At 45.0% G+C, this 17,441-nt stretch overlaps 1 protein-coding gene across 4 annotated transcripts; it reads left to right on the plus strand.

The window, feature by feature from the left end:
* The first annotated feature begins 10,124 nt into the window (after positions 1–10,124).
* On the plus strand, positions 10,125–16,929 carry CEBPG (CCAAT enhancer binding protein gamma). 4 transcript variants are annotated; one of them, XR_004419058.2, is made up of 2 exons: positions 10,125–10,220; positions 14,846–16,929. XR_004419058.2 is itself a non-coding variant. In XM_033069864.2 (2 exons), exon 2 carries the CDS (start codon positions 14,956–14,958, stop codon positions 15,406–15,408), a length of 453 nt encoding a protein of 150 aa, XP_032925755.1. In that variant the 5' UTR covers positions 10,549–10,705; positions 14,846–14,955; the 3' UTR covers positions 15,409–16,929. The 4 variants fall into 4 exon arrangements, 3 of the variants coding, with proteins under 3 accessions (XP_032925755.1, XP_032925754.1, XP_032925756.1); XM_033069864.2 differs by lacking the exon at positions 10,125–10,220 and adding an exon at positions 10,549–10,705; XM_033069863.2 differs by lacking the exon at positions 10,125–10,220 and adding an exon at positions 11,410–13,960.
* Positions 16,930–17,441: the final 512 nt, after the last annotated feature.

Consider the following 17,441-nt stretch of genomic DNA (forward strand, 5'->3'; position numbering starts at 1 on the left):
TGACAGTTACCACAGCCCACACAGCTGGCATTCATGTTGGGTAAGACAGTACAGCTTTTAGAAAGGGGCTATTCCCCACCAGCATGAATGTTCTGGGATGTTTTAGAAAGGCTTAGTAGATGGGAGTATTTATGTGACTAAGTGCAGGGCTTATGGACTATTCACATTTTATTTAAGTCATCAGGAGATCGTTTGCATCTATGGTAGGGTCTAGACCACATGGGAATTACTCTTCTCCTTTATTAATAAACTGACATAAACATGACTTACCCAGCTCAGGATGTCACTGATAAATTCTGAGGCTCCCATTTCCTTCTCTTTTATGAAAGCTGAAGACACTGTGGTACTCCTGACTACAGTTGTCCCTTGCACATAGCTGTGCAAGTTCAGCTGCTGTTTCCACTGGATATGCAAAAAGTGGTGCCAGTGTTTTATGGAAGACAATCCATATAAATATATGTGTCCCTCTTAAGAAGAAATGCGTTATGTTCAAACTGTGGAAAATGCTGCAGGAAGAGCTCAGATGTTATGACATCAACTGCAGACTCAATCTTCAGGAAGGTGCTTTGCCCCAGTGCCCCTTGCCTATTTGTTTCACAGTCAAATCTTCCTTGCAGCACTGAAATACCTCCCCGTCCTTGGATCTACGTATTTTAATCACATCCATCTGGTGGGCAAGTATCTGAATGTGTGACTTATCAAATCTTAAGTGGACTGAAAACCTTTCCAGAAATCTATTAAAAAACACACCAAAAGAAAGTAAAAGCATGCAGCTCTTCAGTATCCATAGCTCAGCTACCAGTGCTGCTACAGCATGAGGTGTCTGAGAGCTACAGTCTTCACGTGAGGGAAGCCAAAGTTACATGGGCTGTTTCAGACTGCTGCAGGACTCTCTATTGATGTTGAATAAATTCCCCTACACTAAATCATCTTCACACAAATGAAATATTCTTTTACAAACTTTTTGTGTTTAAGGCATTGGCATATGTTTTGAAAAACTGTGTTTTTTCAGTTATCTATGGCAGCACTAAAGCACAACATCTCATGTTATCTTGTTAGCAGTGCAGAAGTTTCTCAAACCTGGAGTTCTCCAGAAGTGGCTGCCTCTGTGCATTTTCCATCCAGGAACGCACATATACCTACATGCACTCATCCTGCCTTCATTTTGTTCTCAGGAGTGAAAAAGACCACCATGTGCATTAGACCCTTTGTCCAACTTGCTGAGTCCCTTAATGTCAAAGGGCTTCACACAAGAAGAGGACATGATATAAAAGTACACATAAACAAACATACTTTGAAGAATCTCTTTTCCTGGTAAGCAAAGTCCTTTTCTCCAACTGCCAAACCACACTTACAATAGAACTGCAGGAAACTTGAGAGCAGAGCCTGTACTCCCTGGAGGAAAGCCTCAAAAACCTGCACAAATGATTGTGACTTTTACCATATTCATTATGCACTTTCTACAATTCTGTGCACCTTGGTGAAGTCCTCTTTAGAATGTGTATGCTCAGCAAATATTGAATCTGCAGCAAAAGACTTCAGGGACAGCAGTGCTTTTGTAGAGTAAGTCAGTCTCTGCCAGCTGGGTGCAGGTGTTTGGCTGCCAGTGCACATGCAGCACTGGGAGTCTGCGAGAGCAGCTTCAGTGTTTTGAAGTGTTCTGTGCTGTCGTCAACTTTTTCTTTGCATGTTACATTCTTTGGCCCCATATTTTTGCAAACAGGTTGTTCCACTGTAAGTGACATCAACTTTGTTGTAATATTGCTGAGCCTGAATTCTCTTCTTGGGAAGGATTCCTGATAACTTCAATTGGTGTCTTAATTGTGGGAGAACTCGTGATCAAATAAATCATGCCTGATGCATGAAACCCCCGCATGAACAACTCAGAACTAGGAGACTCCTCTGTATAGAGATTTGCCAAGTTGAATTTTACAGCCATTGAGGTGCACAAACATGAATGCAAAGAACACGTAGTGATGGAGGGAGCACAAAACTTCTTTCAGAGGGAAGTCTGATCTAGTTACCGCTGAGAGGAGAGAAAACCAGAGGTCGTTCCTGCTACAAAGTGTTTTTCTCTACAAATTGGTCTGCAATGTTTATATTCAATACAAACCCAGATTGTGTTTTGTAAGTTCACAATGACAAAGTTATTCAGATGCCTGCAAGTGTAAGCGCAATTACGTTGTTGTTCTGGGAGCCTGCATAAAGTTTGAAGGTTAGCAGAGCCAAAGCAGAAAGCTATGCCCCACTGGAAATTACTTCTGTTTCAGAAAGCAAGAGAACTGATGCCTTGGAGTGGCTACCTAAAACAGAGACTAGACAAAATTCAGAGAATAAAAGCAGGTTTTTATTGAAGGCCTTCAAGAGTACACCTTGGGCAGTCAAAAGCCTCCAAGGGGCTACACCCAAGATGGATGATGGTCATGAGTCGTCCATTTATATACCAGGGGTTAACCCTCCAATTATAACTTCAGGTAATGAAGTAATTTACTCCAAGGTTGTCCCCCACAATTCACTTGTTTACATCTCTTGGGGCCTGAGACAATAAGGTGTCCTTGAGTTTCAGGTCTAGAGAGGAGTTGTTATGTTTGAATAAAATGGGAGAACAGTAGCTGACCGGCTATGGAGTTTTAGAGTTATACACTAAAGCAGTAGAGGATCTGAAAAATATAAAAGCTAAATCCTAAGGCATCAGAACTAGAAAGAGTTTACTCATCAAATGCAAAGAATTGACGTTCTGGAAGGAAGAGGGCCCTGCTGAGATAAGTTCTTACCTTCTTTTCTGTTGGGGACAAAAGAGAGAGTCTGCTTGCCTGACCAATCAGTCACTGATTATCATGTCCAAAATTCTCCTCAATGTTAGCAGCAGGATGTCAATGACAGACCTACTGCAATTGCTGATACATTTCCTCAAACTGTCCTCCCACATATTTTGTATAATGATAAATTATTTTCTGTTTTCATTTTCTATTCATGTTTATGAACAGAATTGAGGTGGAGTAAGCAATCAGGTGGACTGCCCTCTGCCAGGTGCCAGACTCTCAGTTTTGTGTTTCAAATGGCCATTCCTTGAGCTTTTTGTGGTATTTCAGAGGTCATATTGGTCACAGGGAATAATAAAGCCATTTGTAAGAATGCAGTTTGTTTCCTCATCTTTCCAAAACCATGAGACCATAAACAAAGCTATGCCTCTTCAATTTAATTGCTTTTCTGGAAGGGCATTTATTTTAGGCTTCTGTTCTGAATCATTTTGAAGTCTGGATAAAATTAATGACTAAAACTATTCACTCTTCTTGATATCACAGGAATAAGGTGAAGTTCTTCACTAGAGTATACCCTGTGATAAATAATGCCCTAGTAATTATGGGTGGGGATTTTTGTGTGGTGACTGATGATGCCTTGGAAAAGAGCCATGGCACTGTGCATTCAGAAGCTAAGCTATCTAAATCCTTGCAGGCCTCATTTATGCTTTTGGGAATATAGGACAGGTGTGGCAATTACTAAACCTGGATACTTGAGAATTCACCTCTTATTCCCAGGTGTGGGCCATTAATTCTCGCTCAGACTTGTTAGAACTGAACAAGTTTTCTTTTGAACCAGATTTTATATGTGCACATATACTCACACAATAAATAGCATTTTCCTTTCAATCCATTTATCTGTTTTGTTTTTACTTATCTTTAGCTCTGCAGCCCTCATCTTACCTAACATTTTACATACATGTGGCAGCAAACCCCCCAAACGGTCAGTGGCAGTGTACAGATCCCTGTCAAGTTCTGTAGATACCAGAAGACTTGCAGTTTGCTTTGTTTAGTACAATTACTAAAGAAGCTTGGGTAAAACTCAAGCCATTTTATTGGATCACTAGACATCAGACCAATGCCAGAGAACACTCAAACACAAACACATGTTTGTAAAATCCTTAAAAAAAACCCCAAAAAACTGTAAAAGAGTACAGTGTTCTTTTTTTTTAGATGATCTTCCAGAAATTTGAACACTTTGGGTTGACATACCTAGAAGCCTCCTCACAGACCAGTCATTCTTCAGGGACATATCTGATATTTTTAAACTCAAATACCTACAAGAAAGCTTCTAATTCCATATTCTGATATTTCCATAGAAGGTCACAGATAGTAATCTCAGCTGCTTCATTCATTTCAAAGGGACTTGTGGCTACTGAATACTGATGTATATCTGGTCATCTTTATATACCTAAAATACATTGGTCATCTCCTAAGCAGTCCTCTGGAATACAGTGGTGAGATGGGATGATATATGCTATATTTTGAAATAGCATACATTTTTGTGACATTTTGATGTGCAAAGAATTGTCACAAAGGTAACGATGTCCCTCTCCCTTCAAATCCCTCAAGAAGCCATGGCTGTCATGGCACACTTCGCAGGTCAAAGTACCATCTGGTGAAATGGAACACTGGTATTGCAGAACCTGAGCTGGCTTGGATTGAAGAACAAATTCCTGACAGCATGACAGCACAGACTAAGGGTTCCATTAAAACATAAATTTACAATCAACAGTACTTTGTAGCTATGAAAGAGGAGACTCTGATATGTGACTGCCGAAGAACCCAACCTACTGACCAGAATACCACACAAAAAAGTGAAACTTGCAGAAATGGGCACACCTTTATCTGTGCTGCTGGCTGATTCTGAAGGTGCTTGCTAAAAGTTTCTGATTTAAAAAATCACCTTCCTGATAACAGCATGAAACAAAAATATGGCAATTAGAAAATCAAATCTCCAAGCACTGCTATTGCAGACTCCACCTTGATGAAACCAGTTCATTAAGCAAGAAGTACCAAACCTCTCACTCCCCTCAAAGCTGCAGAGGGAAATGTGAACAGCGGTAGCTGGAGAAGCATGGTGTTTAACGCCTCTAGAAGGGACAGCTTGGGTTTGTTGTAAAAGCATACAATTCATCAATGCATTCATTTTCTACTATATGATGTATTTATCTCATTGATCTATTAGCTTTTTTCAGATGCTTTAAGACTTCTGATTCCTTTCACTATCACCCAGTAGCCTGCTGAAGTTGTGGGGAGCAGTTGTCTAGTATGGGTTTTTTGTCCTCCTCCATTTAAGAACCATTGCATTTAGTTTGCATGTGAAATTGAATTAATTGATTTTTTTTTTCAGAAACCAGTGTAAGTTACTCTAGATAGCTAGATAACCTGGATATTTTGATAACTGCAAATAAAGGGGAGTAGTTCTGGAAGATGCAGAACTAGAAACTGGAAATACTTAGTTACAAGACTTATTAGCTGCATAGAGAGAAAGAACAAAGGCGCTCGATTTTTCCTGCAAATGAACTCCAGGCCAATGTGACAATAAAATGGATGTTTGCTATTAGTACAGATTGGTTCCTGTCCTTACTTAGTATTTGCTAGAACAAAAGCACTGTAACTTTCCAAGGCTGGAGTGAGTCAGTGCTAGAATTAGCAGTATGATACTGAAATAGTAATCACCACTATGCAATCTTTCCTTTCTCCTCACCTAGTCAAAAAGGCTACCTCTGACAAATCAGCTATTAACAAATAACTTTCAGTCCTTTAAATTATAAAATCATAGTGAAAACCTGAACTCCGTGCTTAGGAAGTATAAGCTTTTTCAAACAAATAGGCAGAGCTATTTGTTTTGCTTTTTCTCTCTGTGTTTAATTTTTTTTTTTAATATAGCCAGAGCCCTATTAAAAGAAATTCAGCAATCCTTCTGCTTTCTGAAGCTTTAATAGCCTCAGCTCTGCAAAATTCAGATTTCTAACAATAGGATTTTGGTCTTGGTGCAGGTCAGTCCTGAACACATTTATTGTAATACCAAAATGCAGGGTTGTTAAGAGAAGGGAGATTTGCAATAATAAGATTATGGAAAACCTCTATTCAGACTTTGTATTTTAGGGATATTCCTGAATGAATGCCATCTGCTTGTTGATCGTAAGGAATGTAATCATTGAGCGAATCTTTCCAGTTTTCAGCAAATCTAGGTTGAGATTAGTAAAGGGTAGCAGTTACCAATGGAAGGTTATATTTTGGTATAATTCAGTGAATTTGTCCTTAAATGCATCTGAGTGTTCCTCACAGCCTGGAATGATGTGTTTTTACCTAAGGGGCCTATTTATCTCCACCTGTAAACTACATATACCAATACATTTATTCTTCTCTCTTCTAAATCACTGGAGAGAAATCAGTGATTTCTTCTCTAGAATTCAAAGGCATGGCTGTTAGACCAGAATGAAAAAGTACACAGCAGCATCATGTGTGAAAAGTAAACTTTTAACTGAAATGTGCCAGTCTGGAGCTGGAGTGAAAAAAAAAAAAAAAAAGGGAAACAGCAGGCAAATGCTTACAGTAGTTTCACGAATACAAGCCGCACGGATTATAAGCCGCACCCCCGGTGCCTCAACAATGTTGCTGTCTTTGTCAATAGATAAGCCGCACCCCGAATATTAGCCGCACTTTCGTTCGTCGCGAGAATCCGTGCGCAGCTTTCACAAACTGGCCAATTAGTAACAGGATCGCGGCATAGCGGGGTTTACTGGCTCGGGGCGGGGCCAGGCAGGCTCGGCCCGCTCATGGTTGCCGACGGGGCCAGCTGGGTGGTGCTGCAGCCGCCGCCGGGCTCACTGGCCCCCCTCTCCCGTCAGCACCGCCCCGCCGCTGCGTTTACGTACTCGCCCTGCCGGCGGGCCAGCCACTGCCGCCGCTGGCAGGCATGCCGGCTGCGTCGCCGCTGCGTTGTTTACGTAGTCGCCCTGCCGGCGGGCCAGGCACTGCCGCCGCTGGCAGGCATGCCGGCCACCTCGCCGCTGCGTTGTTTACGTAGTCGCCCTGCCGGCGGGCCAGGCACTGCCGCCGCTGGCAGGCATGCCGGCCGCCTCGCCGCTGCGTTGTTTACGTAGTCGCCCTGCCGGCGGGCCAGGCACTGCCGCCGCTGCCAGGCTCGCCGGCCGCCCCCTCCCATCTGCACCGCCGCCGCGTTTCCTCGCCCTGGCCGGCACTGCAGGCCCACGCACCGCCGGGCTCCCCCGCCCTGCTGGCCCGGGCTCTGCCGCCCCCCTGCCCCGCCCTGCTGGCTCAGGCTCTGCCGCCCGCCCCCCACACTGCTGGCCCCGCCTCTGCCAGGCTTTCCCACCTCAGCCGGGGCCGGCCGGGCTCCAGCTTGGCTTGGGGCTGCCGCGGGCTCTCACTTCCGTGTTGGCAGCTTTTAGAATTTTGTTAATGTATTAGCCGCCCCGGAATATTGGCCGCACTTCCGGGTTTCCACCAAAATTTTGGTCAAATTGGTGCGGCTTGTATTCGTGAAATTACTGTACACATTTTTTTAATGTGTAGGTTTTAGTCCAGGAGTTTGTAGGGTTTTAATTTTAAGACAAGAAAATAATTGCCCATGAAGACAGAGGAAATATGCCTGAACAATGGAATCAGACACAACGGAAACTATTCCAAGGGCAACAAAATAGTTTTTGCTCTATGTGAAAGGCACCAGGGAACTTAACATTTTTGTGCTAAAGGAACTACTGCGTGGACAGTAAACAGGGACATTTGTCCCCACAGGCTCCTCTCCCCTTTGTACCTTCTGACTCCAGTTCCTGCAGTTTCTATTTCCTCGATGGCCTTTCTGCCTCTAAATGTGAATTGCTGTACATTTCTTGAAGACCCTGAATACCAGTGTAATTTTTTTCCAGGACTAGTCTTCAAACAATTGTGAGGCTGGATAATGCATTTGAAAATAAGATACAATTACAGAATTATCTATTATCATATGGGTAGCAGGTTGCTGTAGGAACACACCCAGAATCAGAGTGAGAAGGGCTCCATCCCAGCAGGGATCAGGCTGCTTCTGACACCAACTCCAGAGCTACTGCTCATCTGGCACAACTTGTACATAAGCAGTAAAGTGTGTGTTTCAATGCCACATCCCAGTTATCCATGTATTTCTGTGCTTACTTTTTAGATTGCTTCCACGATATTCTATTTTTACTGTAACAGTGCAGGGAAAAAACTCCTGCAAAAACTGAAGTAGGCTGTGTGATGGTTTCCTTGAACAGGATATAATGCCAACCAAGCACTGCAGTGTCTTACAGCCAGGGAATTATGTGTGAGCCTGAACATTTCAAATAGTCAGACTGTGAGAATAAGTTTGTCTACATTTTATTTTCTTCAGCTGTCTTTGATGAGGATTAATGAATGAATGATCATAAAATGCTGTAAAATCCTATGAAAGCATACTAAGAGCACTTACTTAACTATTGTGAGCAAAAGATAATGTCTAAAACTTACCTGGAATTTCACTCTGGCTATATATGGATGAGTCATTGTCACAGGAAATGTAACAGTTGCAATTAAGAAACAGAATAACATTAGAGAAACTAAAGCAAATACTTAATGACTGAGAAGGAAAAGTATCTTTGTGGTAAATGAGCTGAGTAAAACTGTTTGCCCAGACTCTCAGAATTCTTCTGCAAATATGGTTTATTTTCCACAGGGCTATATAAAAACAAAACCCCTCCACAGCATCAGCTAGCCATAAAAATGGTAAATGTATATAATTGTATATATGTTACTGAGCTCTGCAACTGTATTTACAAATCTAATTCTCTGCAGGTATTTTGCAGACATAAAACATTTTCAAGCATGTCTATGAGCTAAACCAGAGTAACATAGGTCCTTAAACTTTTTTTCTCTGCATTAAAAATCCCACTTTTCCGACAGTATTGTCTTCACTGCCTGAACACTTGAACTTGTTCCAAACTTGCCTACCTTATAAACAAAAGATTTTCAGACCTGCCCACTGTAAACCCACACACATCTGTATATTGAAGTGTACATTTCCCACTCGGGGAGCTGCAAACACACCTTGCTCACAAACAGCTTGAGATGTGAACATATATATAGTAAGTATATGCTTGTTTGGGCAGAACTAAAGCAACATAAACCAAAGTGTCTGGAAAATACTACAGGCAAAAAGAACTCCACAAAAAAGTAATGTATTTTATAACAACAAACATAGTAGTGAAATGGTGCATAATCTTCCAGTGACATTTAACTCTATGATCCAGATGTTTCCTAGTCTGCCAACATTTAGGATTTCTTTTCTAACAGTAAGTTAGAAAAGAAAAATTAATCAGGCATCTATGAAAATTAGAAATTTGCTGTAATTTCTGCTATCAAGAGAACTGTTGATACTTTTTTGGGATGTCTTTGGCATTCCTTCCCCTTGATCTCACAACATTCTACGGAAGCAAACCACACAGCAGCCAGGATCGAGATGGGAATACACTGCTAGGTGTTAATTAACAGCCTGGGAACAATTAGGATATGACAATCAGTACAGAAACACACCACCATCGAGTTCGATGCCCGTAGGGCACTGGCCAGCTTCACCAGAATCACAGAACATTCTGAGCTGGAAGAGGCTCTGGAGTCCAGCCCGGACGCGAGCGGCCCATGCGAGGATCGAACCCGGAGCGGTGCCAGGTACACACAGGAACCGCCCGGCCCGGGCACACGGCACCGCGCAGCCCCTCCCGCCGGGCCCGTGCGGGACACAGCCAGGCACCGCGCTTTGAGCTCCTCCCGCGGCCTGAGGGAGGGCCTTCTCGGGGGTACGGGCGGGCTCCGCTTCTCACCGGCGCGGGGACGCGGCCGCCTCGCTCCTGCCAGCCCCCGGACAGGGCAGGGGGCCTCTCGAGCCGGCTCCTTGTCCGAGAGAGGAAGACGGCTTCCGGGGGCCCGGTCCAGCGAGACGCCTGCACACCAGTGCCTTTTCCTTCAGGGTGGCTGCGGCAGCGCAGGGACACAAACCCTGCGAGCTGCCGTGACAAGGCCCCGGCCATGGCCGGACTGCGGCCGTGCCCGGGCTCAGGCCGTGACCAGCCGCGGCCGTGACAGGCTTCAGCCGTAACGAGGCTCAGGCCGTGACGAGCCCCAAGCGTGCTCGGGCTCAGGCCGTGATGAGCTCCGGCCGCGGCCGTGGCGGGGCTGGACCCGAGCCCAAGGGCCCCGCGCGCTCCCCGCTCCCCTTCCCCGTCAGGCCGTGGCCCCGCCCCGCGCGGGCGCTGATTGGCCGCGCGCGCTGCCAATCCCGCGGCGGTTGCATCACCCGGGGGCGGGGCGGCCTCGCGCGGTGTCGCAACCGGCGGTCGCCGCACGCGCACGGTACCGAGCGCGGCCCGCCCGGCCCCTCCCGCCGCTCGCGCCGCTCAGGTAAGCGCGGGGGGCGCGCGCCGGGGCCGGGGGGCCGCGGCCGCCCCCGCCCGCCGGGCCCCGCTCGGCAGCGCTGATGCAATCGGCGGGCGGCCCCGGCTCCCTCCCCTCCCCCGGTGAAGTCACGGCTTGGCAGCGCCGGGCACCCCCGCGCCCCGCTCGCTCGGGGGAGGAGCGGCGCGGCCTCGGCGGGCGGGCGGGAGGCCCCGGGAGGGCGGCGGCGGCGCCATGGGCCCGCCGGGGAGGGCCGGGCCGGGCCGGTGCCGGCCCGGGGCCGGGGAGCGCGGCCCGGGAGCGCCCGCGGTACCGCCCGGTGCCCTGGGGAGCGGCTCCAGGATGTGCCGGGTTCCTGACGGGTTTCCATAGCTCCAGTCAAAGTTCCGAACTTTGGCAGGCAGGGAGCTCCGCGCTGGCCTGAGCGCTGACATCCGGCAGGAAGAGCGGTCGCAGCTCCGTAACAGTGCCGTGCTGAGCCTCTTCGGAAAGTATAAGCATTTATCATTTGCTGAACTTTCGGATTTAAGGAATTGGTTTGTCGTTAGACATCACAGCTGTCTTTTTAAATCGAAAGTCAACAGTCTTCTGATACCTCCCAGTGTCTGGGATTCTGTCATGTTAAAATGCATGCTTTACGTGTCCTGATACAGTCTGTTAAGGATGTCAGAGTGCATTCTTCTTGTAAGATGTGTATTTAAAACGGAGATTCTGAAATAAATTTGGAAAAGTGATGTTGCCAGCTATGGCAAGAAATGCTGGGGTTGAGCTGCCTGGTCCCGAAAGCATTGTTGCCCAGCCTTCAGTAGGTGAGAGTGAGCATCAGCTCCTGCAAACCTCCGTGCGCCGTGCCCGAGTCGGCCCTGCCATTGTTCGGCAAACGTGTGCCGCTGTCCTCAGTACAGGCTCATTGGAATCTAGAGTCCGATCCCGTTAGGGTATTCTAGTGAAATCTAAGAGAAGGCCACCTAATGCTGTTCAGATTGGGACCGATTTTGCATTTGACAAGCTTTGTGAATTTGTGCAATAAAGTCATTCTAATGATCAGAATCACAGTCACACCTCAAGAAAGGAGCAGAGAGAAGCACTTTGTATTTTTTGCTACCAAGTTAAAAAAAAAAATGCTGATTTAGTTGACAAAACACTTTTTTTTTTCTGCCAAAGCAAACATTTGGAAGTTTAATGTCTTTATTTTTTGTATGTGTGAAAGCAAATGAAGGCCTTCATTGCTTCACTGGTCCCTGAGGAGTACTGTGAGGCAGTAAGAAACATCTTTTTGCCTGAGAAGACACCTCTTGAGTTACCAGCTATTATGCTGTAGTGGGTGGCCAGCTGGTTTCCTGGGTGGCCAGTTGGTGGCCCAAGGAGAGAACTAGGCAGTTCTAACTGGCCACTGGAAACAGTACCATGTGTTGGGTGGAACCAGCCTAGGGCTGTTGCTGAGCTGAAGCTCATGAGCAGCTTTATGGGAACAAGATGCTGGGAAACTGGGCTGGCTCTCCGAGGAGTTGTTGTCTCCTGCTGTGCTGGGGCTGTCAGGCAGTCACAGGAAAGCAACCTGTGTGGAGAGGCGTGCAGCAGCTGATTTGTGTTGGGAAATTTGAGCCCTGTCTGCCTCTCCCAATTACCATGTCCTGTAGCTCACCCTTCTTGAGAGTCCCCTCTGTACAACTCATACCTGCTGCCTTTAAATCTTGCAGTATCTGCTGAAGGATGCCCCATAGCACCTGTTGCTATCTGGGATAGCCTTCTGATACTTGGTAATGGGCATCCAGCCTCCAAATCTCCAGGTGGAAAAACAAGTTTCAAGCCTCAATTGTTGGCACTTGTGACTTGTAACTCGTGATGCAGTACAGTTAGTGCTTCTTGCTCTGCTTATTCTTTGGAGCAGGACAGGAATCCAGCTGTCACCTGTTCCAGTTAAGGGTTCTGATCATCAGGCCAGATGAGAGCTCAAGAAATAGTAATTTAATAAAATACAAATCAGTTCCAGTGGGAAGGAACTGAGGAAGGTCTGTCTGAGCAGGCAGGGTTAGAATTCTTGCTTGAGATGTGTGACACTGGTTATCTTTGCTTATATCCATGTACTGCCCAACTAAAATATCCATTAATATTAGGTTTAATGGAACAAATAATTTTTTTGTTGAATCATAGGGAAATCTGAAAGAGATAGGAAAGAAGTGTTAAAGCAGTATTAAATAGTTTTGATAGCATAGCGAGAAGTAGCACATGGAACCTGGTGATATGAAGAAATTGGTTACGTGTCAGGTGGTGTTCCTTTGGGGGCAGGAGCCACCCCTTCCTCTGTAGTAGCTCATGGAGCACAAAAATCAGATCATGAAAATGGTGTGAGTTACACAACTGGCCTGTCCAGGTGAACTTTGCAAGCACTCAAATGTGTTGAAACAGAGGGGACAGCAGAGCATTTCTATGTCATTTGGAAAAGATGTCAAAATCTGCTTGTCAGAGACAACCTAAGAGAACTATATAATGCTTTGAGGGCTGCAGAAATCCTGTATTTTAAAATAAAGTGCAGACAAGGCCAGCATATGCTTTAAGAGGAGCATACACTACACCTTGACTAAAAATGTCTGTGCAGTGACACATGCACAGCTACAACTGGCCCTGCCAGTCTGGTGTTGGTGCACAGGAACACCTTGTTAGCTGGGTATTCAGTTTAACTGCCCAACCAAACTGCTTATTAGGTCAGAATCTGACACTGAATCATGGTTTGCAAAAGTTGCTTTAGGAGTTGCTATTGGGAAAATAGTAACACAAAAAAGATGTTAGACTGTGTATCTAGATTCAGCTCCACAGATGCCAGGGAGAGTTGATGGTCTCATTCTGCCCTGAAATAGGAAAATGACAAGATTTCTTGATAGGAAGGGTGTGGGTATACTCAAACATCTTCACAAGTGGGAAGACCTCTTGGTGACAAAGGATATTAATTCTGAGTAACATTCAAGCCAAATTTAGTGGGCTTTTCCATGAATGTTATTGAACCACACTCTGCAGCTGCATTTCATTCTGGCTTCTTCATCATGGAAGAAAATATGCATTTGATCTACACAGTTGAATTTTAACATTTTAATGATAGCCCATCCAAAAGTAAAACAGCAACTCAGACTGCTAAGAAAAACAAACAGGAACAGTACACAGCTGCTGAACCTGTGAGTTTAGAATTGTTAGTGCCACACAGGAGCTGGCTTACAAACCTCTCACACATTTCTCCATTCATCAGGCAGACAGTGAAGCCATCCATCTGCTGCTATGGATGTGAGATGTGTTCCTGGGCTGGCCACTGCCCACCCTGGGCAGTCAACACTGCCAGTGCTGCTGCAGCTTTTCCCCAGTCCTCTGGGGCATTGATCACACTGGTTGTGTGATACTGCATGTCTGTGTGTGACAGTGCTGGGCTGCACTGCTGCCACACAGCCTGACCTTGGAGTAGTATTGTTTAGTGCCAGTTAAATGCTTTTCTTCAGCATGACAAATCCACACTGATTTGACTGAGCAGTAAGTATTTTTCATTGGAGCCATAGGTAGGTGTTTCAGGAGCTTAGGACCATCCTGTTGTCCTTCCCCTCTTCTCTCCCAGCCATTTAGGAAGTCATCCTGTGAGATGAGAAGGGGACCAGCTGTTAGCCTTGCCAGGGCCATGGCCCTGCAGCTGTGGTGGAATCCTCCTTGTGCCACCAGTAGGGCCAGGAGCAGGCTGACCTGAGCAGCAGGAGAACGTGAGTCAGGTGAGAGGATGTCTTGCTCATCAGGACGGTTTGTCTGCTGGAGAGGAGAGTGGACACTGACCAGTGCGCAAACTACAGCAGGTGACTTTATTTGTGGATGAGTCAGCTGTCTTTTGATGGGTGACAGTCCTCTGTGTAGTGATCTAAATCACCATCAGCCCGTGTTCCTGTCCCACCTGCTTGGTTCATACTGTTACAGGCTCAGCATGCTGCTTGTGCTACAATGTCACTCGGACACAGCCTTTGTAATACCTTTCTCCATAGATTTCTTTTTCCACTCAGTACTAGTAGACCTCATGACAGCCATCAATTTGAACATCATATTTAAAACAAGTGCTGTAAGATGGTTGAGAAAAGGTGGACAGGCTGAGCACCCTTGCTCCAGAGAAAAGAGATCAGGGAGGAATTTGTCTGCGGATACACCCAGAGATGTGGTCCGAAGAGGACAAGGATCAAATACCCCTGTTGGTCAAGAGTCAGGCTGTTAATAGGTTTAAGCCACAGAAGGAAAACTCCAGTCTGAAAACTAAGAAAATTGTATAACTGGAGGAAAAGTTAGACAGTGGAACATGTTGCCAAGACAGAGGTTGTGAAACTGGAGATATTTGAGGCTAGGCTAGACACCCATCCATCAGGGATGGCTTTGGAATAACTGAGTGAAGCCAGTGAACAATTCAAACAGCTTGACTAGATGACCCAGTAATAGTTCCATCCAATCCAAATATGTTTGAGACTTCAGAAATGTAGTTGGCAGCTTGTCCACTTCCAGCACAGTTGTGATGTGTTACTGCCAGATGTACCATCAGTACTTTATGCTAAAGCCAGTGATGTATAAGACTGTAGTTGAAGCCAGCATCTTTAATAGCTTTTTTTTTTCCCTACTAGGTTCACCTTGCTCTTAATCCATGTGAAGATCTGTTGAAAGCACCTTCCAGAAACCCAAGAGCGTTCAGTCTCCTTATAAATTCTGTTGTGTCCAAGAACAGCCTGTCCAAATGAGCAAGACATCCCAACAGAACACCACCACAGATGCGAGCGGAGTAAGTGTGATTCACACCCAAGCACACTCCAGTGGTTTGCAGCAGGTTCCCCAGCTGGTGCCAGTTAGTCCTGGTGGTGGAGGCAAAGCTGTGCCTCCGAGCAAGCAGGGAAAGAAAAACTCCTTTGTGGATAGAAACAGTGATGAGTACCGTCAGCGCAGAGAGCGAAACAACATGGCAGTGAAAAAGAGCCGGTTAAAAAGCAAGCAGAAAGCACAAGACACACTGCAAAGGGTCAACCAGCTTAAAGAAGAAAATGAACGTTTAGAGGCAAAAATTAAACTCCTGACCAAGGAGCTGAGCGTACTGAAAGACTTGTTCCTTGAGCATGCCCACAATTTTGCAGATAATGTGCAACCTGTTGGCACTGAGACCACCACAACAAATCCAGAAAACAGTGGACAGTAGACACCTGCGACCTTATGAAACAGACTCTTGAGGTGCAGCTTGTCTGCACTGCAGTGCCCATGCAGTAACCAAGGAAAAACTGTACCTTTAGTCATTGTTTTGTGGAGATTTTCTTCTTTAAGATTTAACACTGAAGATTTGTAACAATTAAACCAGAAACTGGTTAGGGTATTTGTTTTAAATATTTTTTTCTCCTCAAAGATTTATGTAGATCTGAACTCATAGCCAACAAGGAATGTAATATTTAGGAGATAACATTTTCACAGGAATATTCACTTACCATTTTAGACTTCACATGTTGGGAGGAATCCAGCAGGATGGCTCACTGTAGTATCAGAAACTTGTAATTGGATAGAATGTCTTTTAAATACCTGTTAGTGTATTTTAGCCCTTGGTTTTCTCCATTACATATTACAAGCTGCGAAGGCTGCAGAGAATTTTTTGCTTTTTACGTTAAATCTGTACAACAAGTCCTATGAAGCACCATGTAGGTCCCTCCTGCCCAGGTATTGTTAATGGGGAGGTTGTAGTAATAGTGAGCTGGGATGCTTACCAATGTTCATCAGAAGAATAACAATATGCTCTGATATGTATGGGCAATTGGCCTCCAAATGGCACAGGAAGCATCATGTACAAGAGGCAAAGCAGCACACTGACAAAGCTTTTTATTTAAGCTTGTATTCATATTGCTTACATAGTGACTGGGGCCTTATGAGAACAAGAGTTTGTTTTCAGAAAGTTTCAGAATGCTACCAAAAAACTGTGCCCTGCAAAATGGCATTCTTGCTGGGTAGGAGGTATTGGGGAGAACGAGAAGTGCAGCTTGGCCTAGCAGTGAAAGGGGCAGGACAGCAGGTGTTCAGCTGGGATGTATGGATCACTGCTGGTTGACATCAATCTTGAAGGAACTTACAGTGATTTTAAAAATAAATGGCCCTAGTATGAAAAACTGATTTGGTGGAATTTCTACAGCCATTGTACAGCTGTGTGAAGGAATATCTTTAGTCTTGTTTTATTTCCATAGAAGTTTTTCTGTAGCAACTTTTTTATTGCTACTGCTTAGTCTTTGCCATGATCCGTAATGCAGTGCTATGTGCTATACTGAGGATTTAAACAAAGTAAAACAGGAACCTGGATGTAACTAATTTATTTTCATTTTTAAATATTTCATTGATGGTATGGTTATTTTACATTTAACCTGTGTGTCTGTCTTGTAGATTACTACACTGTCTTAATTTCCCTCTTACACTACCTTTGCCCATAGATTATTTTGGAAGATGCTTGTTTGCTTAGTATCTGTACTTAGGAAAAAACTTGGATGTTATCTCTATGAAGATATTGTTAGAGAATGAAACCTTGAAAAGTTCTTTTTTGAATTTAAACTTTTAATACATTTGGATAACTTTAATGGATTGTTCTGGATTATGTTAGACTTTTTACAGATGTGTTTTTTTCATTCTAACTGCATCTGAAGTTGGTAGGGTTGACATACCAGAAGCTAATAAAAATGTTTTGCTTGTAGTGGCCTTGTTTCTCCCGTCCCATTTCTATTTCCCTCAAGTGCAGAGTTGCCCAAGGTACACAGCTATCTTGGAGAAAGTCAGTGCAATAGTTTCTGTTCCCTTCTTTCACTCAGGTTTCTGCTCCATGGAAGCAATCAGAAACTCATTACAGCTTTGTCTAAATGTCTGATTTAACAAAAAAGGAAAAAAAATAATTAAGACTGAAAATATATTGCAGTTACAGGGGAGGGGAGAGGAGCGGAACACCAAAACTTACAAGGAAAAAGACCTGAAAGCATCTCATTTGTGAACTGCACCTCCTGTGGTGAAAGGGCAGCGCTGATCTCCCCTGCCTATCAGTCCTGTGCTCTGGCACTGTGCAGCCGTGCTGACCTGAAGTTGCTTTGCCAAGGCTGCTGTGGGGCCCTCTTCTACCAGTCTGAACAGAGGCTGCAAATCCTGGCTGTTTGTGATTTTGGTGAAAAAGATTTCTCAGATCTCTCGTGAGTGGGGGTGATCCTCTTCCCAAAG

The sequence above is a fragment of the Catharus ustulatus genome, chromosome 11 (genome assembly GCF_009819885.2).
Source record: "Catharus ustulatus isolate bCatUst1 chromosome 11, bCatUst1.pri.v2, whole genome shotgun sequence".
Taxonomy (NCBI): domain Eukaryota; kingdom Metazoa; phylum Chordata; class Aves; order Passeriformes; family Turdidae; genus Catharus; species Catharus ustulatus.

Bases quoted from the DNA above. Each gene is read 5' to 3' on its own strand.
- CEBPG (XM_033069864.2), top strand. From the start codon at position 14,956: ATGAGCAAGACATCCCAACAGAACACCACCACAGATGCGAGCGGAGTA.